The sequence below is a fragment of the Panthera tigris genome, chromosome D1 (genome assembly GCF_018350195.1).
Source record: "Panthera tigris isolate Pti1 chromosome D1, P.tigris_Pti1_mat1.1, whole genome shotgun sequence".
NCBI classification, from domain to species: domain Eukaryota; kingdom Metazoa; phylum Chordata; class Mammalia; order Carnivora; family Felidae; genus Panthera; species Panthera tigris.
Genome location: NC_056669.1, coordinates 56704160 through 56719628, shown reverse-complemented (window position 1 = coordinate 56719628; position 15469 = coordinate 56704160). Strand labels below are relative to the sequence as shown.

The 15469-nt window shown below is 35.7% G+C and overlaps 1 protein-coding gene and 1 long non-coding RNA gene across 6 annotated transcripts in view; one reads left to right on the top strand and one right to left on the bottom strand.

Annotated features, from left to right (window-relative positions):
• The window catches only part of LOC122231066, a 41456-nt gene extending 26802 nt beyond the window's left edge, over positions 1–14654 (bottom strand). For 3 of the 4 annotated variants that reach the window (XR_006208181.1, XR_006208183.1, XR_006208184.1), the window contains exons 1-2: positions 13921–14654; positions 8600–8637 (exon numbers count right to left, since the gene is read on the bottom strand). This is a non-coding gene — a long non-coding RNA (uncharacterized LOC122231066). The remainder of the gene's footprint in view (positions 1–8599; positions 8638–13920) is intronic. The other variant, XR_006208182.1, reaches the window with a different exon arrangement.
• The window catches only part of RNF169 (ring finger protein 169), a 100933-nt gene that overhangs the window by 27743 nt on the left and 57721 nt on the right, over positions 1–15469 (top strand). For both annotated transcript variants that reach the window (XM_007080925.3, XM_042958030.1), the window contains exon 2: positions 5241–5314. In XM_007080925.3, coding sequence (XP_007080987.2) covers positions 5241–5314 — 74 coding nt within the window. The remainder of the gene's footprint in view (positions 1–5240; positions 5315–15469) is intronic.

Sequence of the window (15469 nt, the reverse complement as noted above, 5' to 3'; positions counted from 1 at the left end):
CTCCCAGCCCGAAAGAAGGTGTTCACCATAACTGTATTGTTTCTATAAATAATTTAGGTGTAATAAACCTGTACCTAATCAGTTGTGGGGGTGCAAACTCTACTGAAATCCAAGTTCCTAGGCCCCAGTCAGCCAAGGGCCAACCTTGTAAGTGGGCCTTTTGAGATAGTCAGTGAGGCCTGCTATGTTAATTCTTTTCTACATTGTGTGTATGTGTGCGTGTGTGTGTGTGTGCGACATTTAGTATATAGTGTACTTTTATTAAATGTTAGCTGTTTTTATTTATTATAGGGATTCTTCATTGATTACTCCTACTTCTTTTAATTTTGATCTTCTGCATTCCTAGGAGGTAGATTGGCCAGTATTTTGATCTTTATTTGATAGATGAAGAGACCAAGGCAAAGAGAAGCCTTGGCATTTCTAAATACTTTCACTTGATTGACCGAGCAGGTATTAGAATCTAATATGGGGTTTTTTTTGCAAGTCCATAGGATAAAGATGGGATTTTTTTTGCCTTGTTGACATTTCTAGAGGGTATTAGTAAAATGGGAAATAGGATTAAATATTTAAATTAGTGTCATGTTGGACCAATTCACAGTTTTTTTGTATTTATGTAATTTGTGAATTTGGGGGCACAATGCCATTTAATGTAGCACAGTTCTGTTGGGGCAAAAAATGATCTTGACTATTTAGCATTTTGTATTGTTAAAGCATTAAACATCATTAATCTTTAAAAAATTTTTTTTAATGTTTATTATTTTTGAAAGAGAGAGAGAGCGTGAGCGGAGGAGGGGCAGAGAGGGAGACACAGAATCTGAAGCAGGTTCCAGGCTCTGAGCTGTCAGCACAGAGCCCCATGCGGGGCTCAAACTCACAAACCACGAGATCATGATCTGAGCCCAAGTCAGAGGCTTAACTGACTGAGCCACCACCCAGTTGCCCCTAAACATTATTAATCTTAATCTGATATTAAGCTCATCTATATTAGTACTGATTTTGGTGAATGTAAATTGGTACTTCACCTCTACCCTACCCATTACCTTTTACTCTCAAATAAGTCAAGGCCCAGATTTCAGTCAGTATGCTGAGTTCCACTTGGCCTTATACATAAACTTTGAGATTTCTATTAATAGGTGTCCGAAAGTTAATTTAACTTGCAATGTAATATACTTATCAAAGCAATTGAATAATTATATTTTTTTCTTGTAAGTTGTAATTTCAAGTAAACCAGACCAAACCACAACTTCTTTCTCTCTCCAATACCAGAGACAATTTTGTAGTTAGTAGATTTTTTTAAAAAAAAATTTTTTTTTTTTAACGTTTATTTATTTTTGGGACAGAGAGAGACAGAGCATGAACGGGGGAGGGGCAGAGAGAGAGGGAGACACAGAATCAGAAGCAGGCTCCAGGCTCTGAGCCATCAGCCCAGAGCCCGACGTGGGGCTCGAACTCACGGGCCGTGAGATCGTGACCTGCGCTGAAGTCGGTCGCTCAACCGACTGAGCCACCCAGGTGCCCCTGTAGTTAGTAGATTTTATTGCATGCCACTATACTGGCTGAAATAGTTTACAGTGTTTTCATTTTCATTATACTCATTTGATCCTCATAATGGCCGGTCATAATACTCTGATTTTACAGAAGAGGAAGTAGTTGAGATGAGTTCTCCAAAGCTCTGGAAACTTCTAAGTTGGGGATCAGGCTTTTAACTTTGTATTATTTACACTATGTGATGAAGATGGTAAGCTCTTTGGACATTTTGTTCTAAATGTTAGCAAGACCGTTTTCAAGAAAACAAATTCTCCAACAGTAAATAAAAATTGTCATCATTTCCACCAGGCCACCACTAAAATATTTTTGGTCCCTTGTGTTGGATAGTAAATTTATAAGCCTGAATAAGACTGTCTTCCTCATGTTGCTCCTCAAATAAAAATAAAGGTTTGGAATTTTTAAAAGGAGACAGGAGAAGAATCTTATACTTTGTACCAGAAGAAAATATGATAGAATTTGCTATTATATTTTGGCCTGGGGAAGGTCTTTCCAATTGTACAAAAATACTGAAGCCATAAAAGGAGAAGTTTGATTAATATAACTACCTAAAAATAACCACTATAAGCAAAGTCAAGGCAAATGATAGACTAGGAAAAGTATTGCTAGTTATGTGACATAAAGCTAATTTACCTTATAGAAAGAGAGCTTTTACAAATCAAGAAGAAAAAGTTAATATAAGGAGTAAAGAACATTTCATATCAAAGTAAATGCAAATTACTCAAACATGAAAAGTACTCAATTTCACTCATAAAATATGTATATAAGATACAGAATTTCGCCTATTAGATTGGCAAAACTAAAATGTTTCAACACTTGTTGTGTTGGAAAAGGTATGAGGAAATGGCATTCTTATGCATTGCTGGTGGGACTTAAATCAGTATAGGCTACCGGAAGGAAGGAAGACTTGGTATTGTCTGTCAGAATTACAAAAACACGTAGGTACATATTCTTTGACACAGTAAGTGTAATTCCAACACTTTGATCTATGAATATACTTGCAAAATGATATGCATGCAAGATCATTCATTATAGCATTGTTTGATAACCTTTGGAGATTTAACCCCCCCCCCCCACCTTGATATCTGTATTTTGGTCCTTCTCTTTATTCTAGGTATTACTTTGTCTTCTCTCTCTTTTTTTTCTTAACCTGTTTTACTAGAGCTTGGTTTATGGGTCATTTCATAGTTTCACCTAAAAGATGCAACCATCCGGTTGTCTGTTTTAATCAGCAGAAATCTACTCTGGCAAATTTAAGCAGAAAAAGAATTTATTGAAAAAGAATATTGGGTAATCCAGAATAACCAGCCAAGTAGCCAGAAAACTTGGCTTGGAAAATAGCAGCTAGGATCCAAGAGCAAAGTCTGTATAATATGAATTCTTTGGAAGTTCTTTGTGACCTAGTGAATTTTTAATTGTTCCTTGTTTGCTTTAAGGAATATATATTCTATTCATTGAGTGCACACATATATATAAAAATATTAGGATAAAGTTTGTTAATTTTTTTGTTCAGTTTTTCTACATTTTTACTTCCTTTTGGACTGCCTGATGTGTTTTTAGTTGTGGTGTGTTAAAATTTCTTACCATTATTTTGGATTTATTAATTCCTCCTTATAATGTTATTAGTGTTTTTGCTGTGGTATATGTTCATACAAGTTCGTGATTATTATATCTTCTTTGTTGGGTTGCCTTTTTAATCATTATTTGATTTCCCTCTTTATTCCTATTAATAGTTTTCTGTTGGTTTTGCCATTTACTAGTTTTGTGGCCTTAGGCAAGTCATTAACCTCTCATTTTCCTTCTTGTAAAATGGGTATAATACCTACCTTACAAAGTTTCTGTGAAGATTCACTGAGAAAATATATATGAAGTATTTTACATGTGATAGCTTCTCCATAAATGGATTCAAAGTACTGTATTGCCTTAAGGGTTTTCTTTTACCTCTCTGCTTCTCCTTCTCTATTAAAGCATCAGATTTTAAATACTGTTTGCCTATAATTAGAAATGTGCTTAAGGGATATGATGAAAATAGTCATCAGGACTTTTTTTAAGTGAGTGAAGGTGGTGGAATGTTTGCCTCCCACACGCAAAGTCTAACAGTTCTCTAGTACTTGTAGGCCTTTAAGTTACTGTTCCCTGCTTCTGCATTAGATCCAGTGTTTCTATCTTCCATATTTCTTAGGTATGCTAGAGTCTTTCAGAATAGTTGAGACAACTGAAAAAGGACAAAAGTCAATTTTTTTGAGGAGCCTACTTGTCTACAACAAATATTTATCAACCTTAGTCGGATATAGAGTTCTTAGAAAGTCTTAAAATTAATACTGTATTTTGACCACTACATATACATAGAGTTATATAGAAATGTCACATTTAAGGAGTGTAAATGTGGACTTTTCCGCTCCTTTTTGTTAGCATTTAGAACTTATTTATTTATTTATTTTGAGAGAGAAACCGCGCGTGAGTGAGTGCACACGTTAGCGGGGGAGGGGCAGAGGACAAGGGAGAAGGAGAATTTTTTTTTTTTAATATAATTTATTGTCAAGTTGGCTAACATACAGTGTGTACAGTGTCCTCTTGGTTTTGGGGGTAGATTCCTGTGATTCATCGCTTATATACAACACCCAGTGCTCATCCCAACAAGTGCCCTTCTCAGTGCCCATCACCCATTTTCCAGAGGGAGAATCTTAAGCAGGCTCCATGCCCAGCATGGCGCCTGATGCAGGGCTTGATCTCACAACTCTGAGATCATGACCTGAGCCAAAATCAAGAGTCGGATGCTTAACCAAATGAGCAACCCAGGTGCCCCTAGAACTATCTTTTATTCGTATTCTTAATTCAGATTTTTATCATCTATTTATATTACCCGTGTGTACTGTATGTCTCCTGTGGTCCTGGATAGCTTGGACTTAAAAATATAGAGAGATGAGGGTAGAAAACAGAATTTCAGCTAAGAAAACAGTGTAGAAAGTTTAAAAATATATGGCATGGATCTATTGTAACTAAACAGTCAAGGGTTAAGAGATCCAATGCTGGAGAAAGACGAAGTTGTGATCTGTCTTTGGAGGGCCTTGAATGACAGATTGAAGAGTTTTGACTTTCTTCTATAGGCCAATAAAAACCACAAAGGCTTTAAGGGTAAAAAAATCAGGTTATATACTGAAAATATTTACAGGTTGGATACAGGAAAATACTCTGCTGGCAATGGCAATGTTGAAAAAGAAATAGAAAGATACAGTGTTATGAATAAAACTTCAGCTCATTTAAAATGTTACTTAGTAACATTGAACTAAGAACTTTAAGTACAGTTTTTCCTTGAGGTCCTTTAACATGTTATTTTACCAGGCCCTTCCAGACCATTCTATATAAAATAATCTTTTTCTTTCATCCTACATTTATTTTCCTCCATAACAGTACCACCAGTGGTATTATGTACACACTTGTTTGTTTACTGTCTGTAAGATCCTAAACTCCACGAGAGCAAGGGCTTTATGTGTTCAGTGCTTCTGAACCGGTACTTAGAACTCTGCCTCATTTATACCCTTTAATAAATATTTGTTAACGAATGAATGACTATTCAAATTAAGATGACTACAATTTTTCATGTGGTTTATAATGTGAGGACAGCAGTAGGACAAGGTTTGGGGTTCTTTCCTAGAAACTTCTGTTAAAAAGTGTTTCTTTTCCCTTTTCTCCAGAGTTTATATTCAGAGCACCAATCAAATTAAGCAAGCCTGGGGAACTTCGTGAGGAATATGAAAGCCTGAGAAAGGTATAGTATACACATTAGCATATCACTCATATTCTTAAAGTAAATTGAAATAATGACATTAAAGAATGCTTAGTGGGTTTTTAATTTACAATGCAGAGCCTTTCTCTGTATTACCTTATACCGTAGCTATAATAGAAGTAGAGTAAACCTTAACTAAGAACCTCTTTTTAGCTATCCTTTCAAAGATGAAAATGTAGCTCCCCAAGCCTATCTTACACCTGCAACAAGGGGGTATTCTTGGCATTTAAATGTTGGTTAAAAGCTAACATTTAAGCTTTAATAATAATAGCTTGTACTATTTTTCCTTATCTTGCAAAGTTCCTCTAATTACGTATAATTGGTGTTATCTTTTGTTGCTTTTACTCTGTTATGTACTCCAGAAGAACTGTAACTTAGGCCATTCAGAGGGTAGTGAAATAATTTCCTAGGTGGAGAATGTTTACCACTGGGAAAGCTTTTAGCTATGTTCACATCATCTTATTTTAGATGTTCTCAAGCTAATTGTCTGGGAATCACTTAGAGAATTAAGATGTCAAAAAGGCTGGTAATAAGAAGAATGTTAGAAGATTTGTATCATCCTTCCTCAGCCCTTTCCCTATACCACCATACCTTACACACCTCCGTAAATGATTCTACATGTGGATATTTAATGTTTTGTAAAGGTAAATAATCCACTTAATCTGAATCAGACATCATCATAAAACAGGTGAGACAATAACATTATTGTGGCATTTTATATTGAATGGAAAAATTAGTATTTAAGGAGGTCACATGAAGGAGAAAATAGAGAACTCTGCTTAATTATTATACATTTTTTGACTTTCTCTTTTAAGTGAGAGTGTCAAATGTTGACCTGGGTCCTCATGCTCCCTTTTATTTTATTTTATTTTATTTTATTTTATTTTATTTTATTTTATTTTATTTTGTTTATTTTTAAATCATGACCTAGTAACTTTAAAAAAATTTTTTTTTAAGTGTGTTTTAAAATTTACCTTTAGAAAGAGACAGAGCGTGAGCAGGGGAGGGGCAGAGAGAGAGGAAGACATAGAATATGAAGCAGGCTCCAGACTCTGAGCTGTCAGCACAGAGCCCATCACTGGGCTTGAACTCACAGAATACAAGATCATTACCTGAGCCAAACTCAGATGCTTGACCCACTGAGCCACCCAGGCACCCCCTCATGCTTCTTTTATATTAGTATTATGAGGGTACTTTGGTTTCTGCCTTTTTTTTTTTTTTTTTTAATTTACATCCAAGTTAGGATATAGTGCAACAATGATTTCAGGAGTAGATTTCTTAATGTCCCTTATCCATTTAGCCCATCCTGCCTCCCACAACCCCTCCAGCAACCCTCTGTTGGTTGTCTGTATTTAAGAGTCTGTTGTGTTTTGTCCCCCTCCCTGTTTTTATATTAGTTTTGCTTTCCTTCCCTTATGTTCATCTGTTTTGTATCTTAAATTCCTCATATGAGTGAAGTCATACGATATTTGTCTTTCTCTGACTGACTAATTTCACGTAGCATAATACCCTCTAGTTGCATCCATGTGGTTAGTTGCAAATGGCAAGATTTCATTCTTTTTGATTTTCGAGTAATACTCCATTGTATGTATATATATATACCATATCACCTTTATCACTCATCCATCGATGGACATTTGGGCTCTTTCCATACTTTGGCTATTGTTGGTAGCACTGCTGTAAACATTGGGGTGCATGTGCCCCTTCGAAACAGCCTGCCTGTATCCCTTGGATAACTACCTACTAGTGCAATTGCTGGGTCGTAGGATAGTTCTATTTTTAATTTTTTGAGGGACCTCCATACTGTTTTCCAGAGTGGCTGCACCAGTTTGCATTCCCACCAGCAGCGCAAAAGAGATTGTCTTTCTCCGCATCCTCGCCAGCATCTGTTGTTGCCTGAGTTGTTAATGTTAGCCATTCTGACAGGTGTGAGGTGGTATCTCATTGTGGTTTTGATTTGTATTTCCCTGATGATGAGTGATGTTGAGCATTTTTTCATGTGTCAGTTAGCCATCTGGATGTCTTCTTTGGAGAAGTGTCTGTTTATGTCTTTTGCCCATTTCTTCACGGGATTATTTGTTTTTTGGGCATTCAGTTTGAGAAGTTCTTTATAGATTTTGGATACTAACCCTTTATCTGATATATCGTTTGCAAATAACTTCTCCCATTGCATTGGTTTCCTTTTAGTTTTGCTGATTGTTTCCTTCGCTGTGCAGAAGCTTTTTATTTTGATGAGGTCGCAATAGTTCATTTTTGCTTTTATTTCCCTTGCCTTCAGAGACGTGTTGAGTAAGAAGTTGCTGTGGCCAAGGTCAAAGAGGTTTTTGCCTGCTTTCTCCCCAAGGATTTTGATGGCTTCCTGTCTTACATTTAGGTCCTTCATCCATTTTGAGTTTATTTTTGTGTATGATGTAAGAAAGTGGTCCAGGTTAATTCTTCTGCATGTCGTTGTCCAGTTTTCCCAGCACCTCTTGCTGCAGAGACAGTCTTTATTCCACTGGATATTCTTTCCTGCTTTGTCAAAGATTAGTTGGCCATATGTTTGTGGGTCCATCTCTGGGTTCTCTGTTCTGTTGCATTGATCTGAGTGTCTGTTTTTGTGCTAGTATCATACTGTCTTGCTGATTATAGCTTTGTAATACAGCTTGAAGTCCGGGATTGTGATGCCTCTAGCTTTGGTTTTCTTTTTCAAGATTGCTTTGGCTATTTGGGGTCTTTTCTGGTTCCATACAAATTTTAGGATTGTTTATTCTAGCTCTGTGAAGAATGCTGGTGTTATTTTGATAGGGATTGCCACTTTGGTTTCTGTTTTTAAATCACTTACACAGTTTTTTTCTACTTAAGAAGAAATTATTTTTAGCGACCACATCAAAAGAACCACAGATTCTTCTTAAATAAAATTCCAGAATCTGCAGATACTTAATTCTGATATACTTTTTTTTACAAAGAATATGGAAAATTTAAACCTATCAGCTTGAAGATAAAAAGAAAACAAGGATTGGAGGTAGAAAAAGAAGGTTAAACAATGCATAGTAAGAGCTGAGGTTTTTAATAAGCTTTGGGAGAGAGAAGGAAACCTTGGGGAACTGTGCTTTTATTCTTATTAGGAAGGAGGGACAGAAAAGCAGTTTTAAAAGGGAATGATGGCAGAATGTTTTTAAGTGAAGCTAGGGCAGTCTCACCCTATATAAACTGGATTGGGCTTGAAAAACGCTCACCTATGTCTTTTGGGTTAAATAAATGACATATAAAGCTCTCTCCACCCACCTGCAAGTACCCATGTTATCTGGCATCCATTGTACAACCTGGAAAATGCAAATTCAAGTTATAAAATCAAATGGCACGAGTATGGCATATCCGTACAGTAGACTAATATTCAGCAATAAAATGGAACGTGCTACCAGTTGGATGAACCTCAGAAAGATGCTAAGTGAGAAGAGCCAGATACAATGGATGCACATATTGTATGATTCCATTTACAGAAAATGTCCAGGATAGGCAAATATATGGAGACAGACAGTAGATTAATGGTTTGTTGGAGGAGGGGATGAGAATGGGGAGTAAGAATAAACGGGCCTGTGTGATTTAATTGCAGTGGTGAAGATTTTTACAACTGATTATGGTGTGTTCCACAAATTGGTAAATTTACTGAAAGTCACTGAAATTATACACTTGAAGTGGATAAATTATGTAACATGTAAAATATGCCTTAATAAAGTTGTAAAGGAGAATTAAAAGGCGCTAGACATCTGGATGGAGAACTTGATAGAGAAAAAGGTGTCTCTTAGAGTGCATATTTTATTTTCTAAAAGAAAACAAAGTAAATATATAATTATTTGGATGTATATCTAGAGAAGGAAGATCCTTAAAAGTTTCCACTAAGCAAGGGATGGTAAGTGGGAATTTGTTGTACACAACTCATCATTACTATTTGATGCATAACATGCTACTGATATACTTTTTATTTGGTATATTTTATTTTGTTTAAGTGATAGTAAAAAATTTTATAAGGGCTATGAAAAGTTAATAAGAAATTTTATTCTTGGGGCGCCTGGGTGGCTCAGTCGGTTGAGCGTCTGTCTTCAGCTCAGGTCATGATCTCACAGTCCATGAGTTCGAGCCCCGCGTTGGGCTCTGTGCTGACAGCTCAGAGCCTGGAGCCTGCTTGGGATTTTGTGTCTCCCTCTCTCTGCCCCTCCCCTACTCATGCTCTGTCTCTCTCTGTCTCAAAAATAAATAAAAACATTAAAAAAAATTTTTTTAAAGAAATTTTATTCTTCTAATTCTAGTTCTTTTAAAAGATACTTACTTAGTAATCATAGATTATCCTACCTATGGGGGGAGTAGTATGCTTAAGGTTACTCTGAGTTTCTAAATTTTATGATTCTGTGAGTGGATTTATATTTCCAAATATGTTTAAAACTTTCTTCCTGCCATGTATCATATATAATTTTGGGGTTTTTTGTGAAAAGAAAAATAATATAGAAATATGCAGAGCAAAATGTGAAAATTCCTCTTTTCCTTATTTTTCATTATCCTCCCCATAGTTAACTTTGATAACTAGTAACAACTAGTAACATCAGTTTAGGTCCTTTATATACTTTCACACACACACACACACACACACACACACACACACACACACACGCTTTAGTCTTTTTCAGTATAAATGAGCTCATGTTATATAGTCATTTACTCATCAGATATTTTTTGCATCCCTACTGTGTGCCAAGCACTGGAGATATGGTTCTGCAGACACCTGAGGTCCTTGCCCAGGGAGATTCCATTCTAGTGCCAAAGACAGTAAATTAGCAAACAAATACTTAATATATATTAATAAAGTAGGATCAGAAGAGTTACTGGGAGGTGGAGAGGAAACTTGTGGAGACACAAAAAAACTGTTTTAGATAATCAGGAAGGTCTGTCAGAGAGGCAACATTGGAGTTGCTACGTGGGTTAAGTGAGGTAGCAAGCCAAGTAAAAGTATGAGGAAAGAGTATTCTAGGCAGAGGAGCAGCAAATGCAAAGTCCCTGAAATAGAAACAAGTTTGGCTTGTTCAAGGAACAGTGTGGCGGGATTTGAGTGTGCACGTGGTGGGTGAAAGGGTGGTATAGGGATTTGGTAGGAGATGAATTGGAAGAAATAGAAGGGCCAGATCAAAGAAGGCCTAGTTGACCTGGTAAAGAACCTAAATTTACTTTAAGTGTGATGTGAAGCCAGTAATGTGATCTGATTTATACTTTTAAAAGGTCTCTGGTTGCTGTGTAGGGAATAAACTATAATGGGTCTAGAAGTTAGGAATTGTATTTACTGTAAATAGTAGAGACCCGAAAATAATGACCAAACAAATGAGGAGTTTTCTTTTTCTCTAGTAACCGAAACCAGATGTATGCAGCCTAGGGCTGATATAGCAGCTATGTGACATCAGGAAGTCAGGTTCCTTTTGTCTTTCTGTTTAGACATCTTCAAGTGTGCTTGTCTCCTTGTAGTGTGAGATGGCTGATCCTTCTCTAGAATCACATGTAGACAGAAGTCGGAGGCAGAAAGGCACATATCAGCTGATTTTTTTTTTTTTAAGGGTTTTCTCCAAAGCTCATTCAGTGACTTCACTTGTGCTTTATGGTCCAGTGTCATAGACACTCTCTAGCTGTCAGGGAGGCTAGGAAGTACAGTGGTTTAGCTGGGTGCATTAACCTCCCAAGTAAAATATGGGTTCTCTTGGTAAGGAAGGAAAGAATGGATATTGGATAGGTAGCTAGCAGTCTGTGACTTATGGGACAAGAATGAAAATAAGACCAATTAAGGCACTTTTGGGTTTAAGCAGCCTTGGGGTTTTGCGGGAAGTATGACAGAAGGCGAGATGCAATGAATTGTCAAGTGTATACAAGGAAGTTGTTACAGTTTTGGACCATGGTTTTTGAAGTTATTTAAAGGAGGGAATTGAGAAGGTGACGGACATTATGGACAGTGAAAGAATGGTAGGGTCAGTGGGCTAGAAGTTTTGATGGTGGTAGAGACTGTAAAAGTAGGGTCACTAGCAAGTGACTGCAAGTCATGTTAGAAAGCTAGGAAGTGTTGGTCTAAATGTGAGAAGCTTAAAAGTGAGACTGGGAGGTGGGTTAGTTATTGGACAGGATGAGATTTAGAATATGATCAGGGAGTAGATAACTGAAGTAGGATGGAAAAAAAAAAGACTTATTTAGGAGGAGGTACAGGAACTGAGAGAGTATACTGATGTTGAAATCTTCAGGAATCATCATTGAAGTAGTTGGAGAGAAACGTAGGTGCTGAGTTTTTCTGTGAATAAGGGGAATTGCCAGAGAGATAGGTAGATGACTACCACAAAGAGGGGTTATAGTAAACACTTCAAAGAAGCTAGGATTTTTGAGGAATAATTGATCTATTCTGTAACTTCCTCTTTCTTTCACTAAATATGTGTTTTTTGTTTTTTGTTTTTTTGTGGGAGGTAAGGCTTTCATATAGATACTTTTTCATCCTGAAAGATATTTCATAAATATGGATGAGGCATAATTCACTTAACTATTCCATTATCATTAGTCATTTAAATTCTTCCCAATTTCTCCCAGTTTTAAAGAGATGCTGCACTGAATACACATGAACATGTGCAAGCAAACACTTCCTTTAGGTTAGATTCCTGGAAATGAAAGTTCAGGGTCAAATGGTATGAACACTTTGTATTTTGGTGGATATTAGCAAATTGCCTTTTAGAAAGACTTTTTCAACTTACTCTTTCACCAACAGTAAAAGGGAGGCCCCTTTTCTTTAAATCCCTGCCAAGTTTTTATTACTTTTAATACTTTGCTAATCTGTTAGATAAAAATATCTCATTGTTTTACTTTGCGTTTACCTGATAACTAGCTAGAAAAAATGTACAGAAAACATATAAATGACCAGTGAGCCTAAGATGCTTCCTCTAGCTAGTAATTTATATGTTTTCTGTACATTGTTTGTTCACAACCTTTGAATGTGAAAACCAGTTCCATCTTTTAGCGTTTGTAAACTTGACTGCTAAAGGATGCTTTTTTTCCCCCTGTGCCTTTGTAGATGTATTCTATTGAAAAAGTTTCTGACTTCTTTTTCTCCCTGACATTTTATGGGGTTTTTAACTGGAAGGAGAAAATTAGCATGTGCTCAGCCTTCTATCTTGTTACATTGCCCGAGGAAATAATTTTGTTGTATTCATTCTAGAATATATATATATATATGTATATATATGTATATATTATTTTTTTATTTCCCACAGACATTTACTGTAGACAAGACTATAACAATATTATGTAAGATAAGAATATTGTTATAGTCTTGTCTGCAGTAAATGTCTGTTGAAATAAAATAATTTTAGCAAGAAATTATTTCAATATGGATATCTTTTTATGTTTATATGCTATATGAGACTATTAGTCATTTTTGTCTTTTAAAATAATTGATTCATCTCTGTAAGTTCTATTTATCGGTTGGATTAAGCTTTTTATTTACACCATTATTTCTTCTGCTTACAGTTTGTTTGATGCTTCATTTTGACCACCAGGTTAAATAGTTGCTTTATGTTAGAGTTAAGAAACACAATCCACATGCTCTTGTTTGACTTCTTTCAATCAGTTGGACTCTGAAAGGTTGTAAGTAGGAGAAAAAACAGTCTCTGCTTCTAGACTGCTTATCTCCCTGGTTTCTGGAGTGGGAAAGATGAACTGCTTTTGGTAATTCTGTGGATCACATGAGTGGTATAGGCTTTCTCTGAATTGGTTTACTGACCTATCCATTTTCTTTTTTCTCTCTCCCTACTGGCTCATTTTTGAGGAGTATTTTCTCCCCATTGCTGGCTGAATTATTCAAGTAGTAAGCATGCAGTTCTTAGTCCTTAGCCAGAGCACAGTGTAATCAGATATGGTCAATGGGTTACTGAAGTGAATAATGTCTCTATGAGGCAGACACTAACTTTTGTGAAGGAATGTTTTGAAGGTAAGTAAACTTTTAGGACCTCATTGTTTTTAAAATTATAAATCTTTAAAGTCTCTTTTATTATCTTTATGCCATGAACTTAAAATACAATGCACTTTATTTAAACTTGAACATTTCACTTAAATCTATTTGGCTATGCAATGCATCATGAACCAAATGTTGAGCTGGCCTTACCCACTCCTCCCTTTAAAAAAATTTACTTATTTTAAAAGGAGCTTATTTACCTAGAAAGTTTAAAATATGTTCTGTCACAGAAGCAGCAGACTACTTGTTTAAATTTTTTTTTCCTATTAGATTGTAAAATCTTTCCAGATGGATCTGTTCATTTAGTCTCCTCAACTCTCCACTGCATGTAAGATACAGTCATCCCTACTTATCCATGGGTGTATGTTCTATGACCGCCCCCCACCCCAGTAGATGCCTGAAACTGTGGAGAGTTCCAAATGCTGTATATACTATGGTTTTTCCTGCACATACATACCTATGATAAAGTTTAATTTCTAAATTAGGTACAGTAAGAGAGTAACAACGCTAACTAATAATAAGATAGAGTAATTATAACAATATACTCTAATAAAAGTTATGTGAATGTGGTCTCTTAAAATACCTCATTGTACCGTACTCGCTCTTCTTATGATAATGTGAGATGGTAAAATACCTATGTGATGAGATGAGGTGAGGCGAGTGATGTAGACATTGTGATGTAGTGCTAGGCTACTGTTGACCTGATGATGTGTCTAGAGGAGGATCATTTGCTTCCAGACTGTAGTTGAGTGACACTGCAGAAAGCGAAATCATGGATGGGAAGGGAGTGGAGACAGTTTAGTGTAGTATCTTGCATATAGGTATTCACTGAATGCTGATTGAATGGTTGATCGTCTAGTTTCAAAGCTCCTCCTTTTAAAATAAATGACTGGTGTAAGGATGTATATCTGGCTCACAATAAAGCTAGATGTATTTTAAGATTTCTAAAGTTCTTTTTGCTACAATGTTTGTTATTTTTGTTTCTTATTCTTCTGTAATGTTATCATGTAATCTTTGAGGAAATGCCTGCTTTTGGCAGGTGCTGATGTGCCTGTTTCTAGAACCAGAAAATAGACACAGAATCTCATAGTACATTTTTAAGAGAAAGTAAGCTATATGGTAGGTTATAATTTTGACTGCCTGAGGGAAAAACATCTGTTGCTGAAAATCTAAAAATATTAAACATGGTTGTTTTCTTCTTTTGCTATTTACAACTATTCAGACAAGGGGGAACAGCTTTATCAAGTATATAGTGGCTTTTCAAAGAAAATAACATTTGGGGTGGAGTGCCTGGGTGGCTCAGTCAGTTAAGTGTTGGACTTTAGCTCAGGTCATGATCTCACGGTTTGTGGATTTGAGCCCGGATTCGAGCCCCACGTCAGGCTCTGCACTGACAACTCAGAGCCTGGAGCTTGCTTCGGATTCTGTGTCTCCCTCTCTCTCTGCCCCTCCTCTGCTCACTCTCTGTCTCTCTCTCTCTCTCAAAAGTAAATAAACATTAAAACAATTAAAAAAAAAATCACATTTGGGAAATTCAAAGCCTGATCAAATGTAATTAAATAGAAGGTTATTCAAAGTTATTTCTGCATTGTGTTATCTTTCCTTGTCTCTTTGATTTATGAGAGGAGAGGATCAGTAGTTATAAGATTATTGTATTAATATAATACTTTTTATGGTTTAGAGAACAGTTTAAATAAGATCATTTCAATGCTACTATGAAAGCCAAACTAGAGAATTTTTTTAGAGCAGTTGCAACTCTTTTTACAAAACGATTTTATTTTGTAGAAATGTGTGATTAGTGAAGGTTTTAAAAAATTAAATATTTTTCCTGCTTATAAAAGTAAGCAGAATTGTAAAAATGAAAAAAAAAGTCCAGATAATGAAAAGATTCAAAGAAGAAAGGAAAATTACCAGTAATCTTGTCATCTAATAGCCAAATTTAAATGTTTATCATAAATTTAAGCTTAAGATTTTTTACAGAATAAAGAATCACACTATACAAACCGTTTTTAATGATTTTTTAGTTAAACATATGTGAAATTTCCATGTCAATAAATTTAGATCCATGCCAAAATTTATAATGATTATATAGAATAACAGAAAATATCATTGTGATATATCACATGTATGCC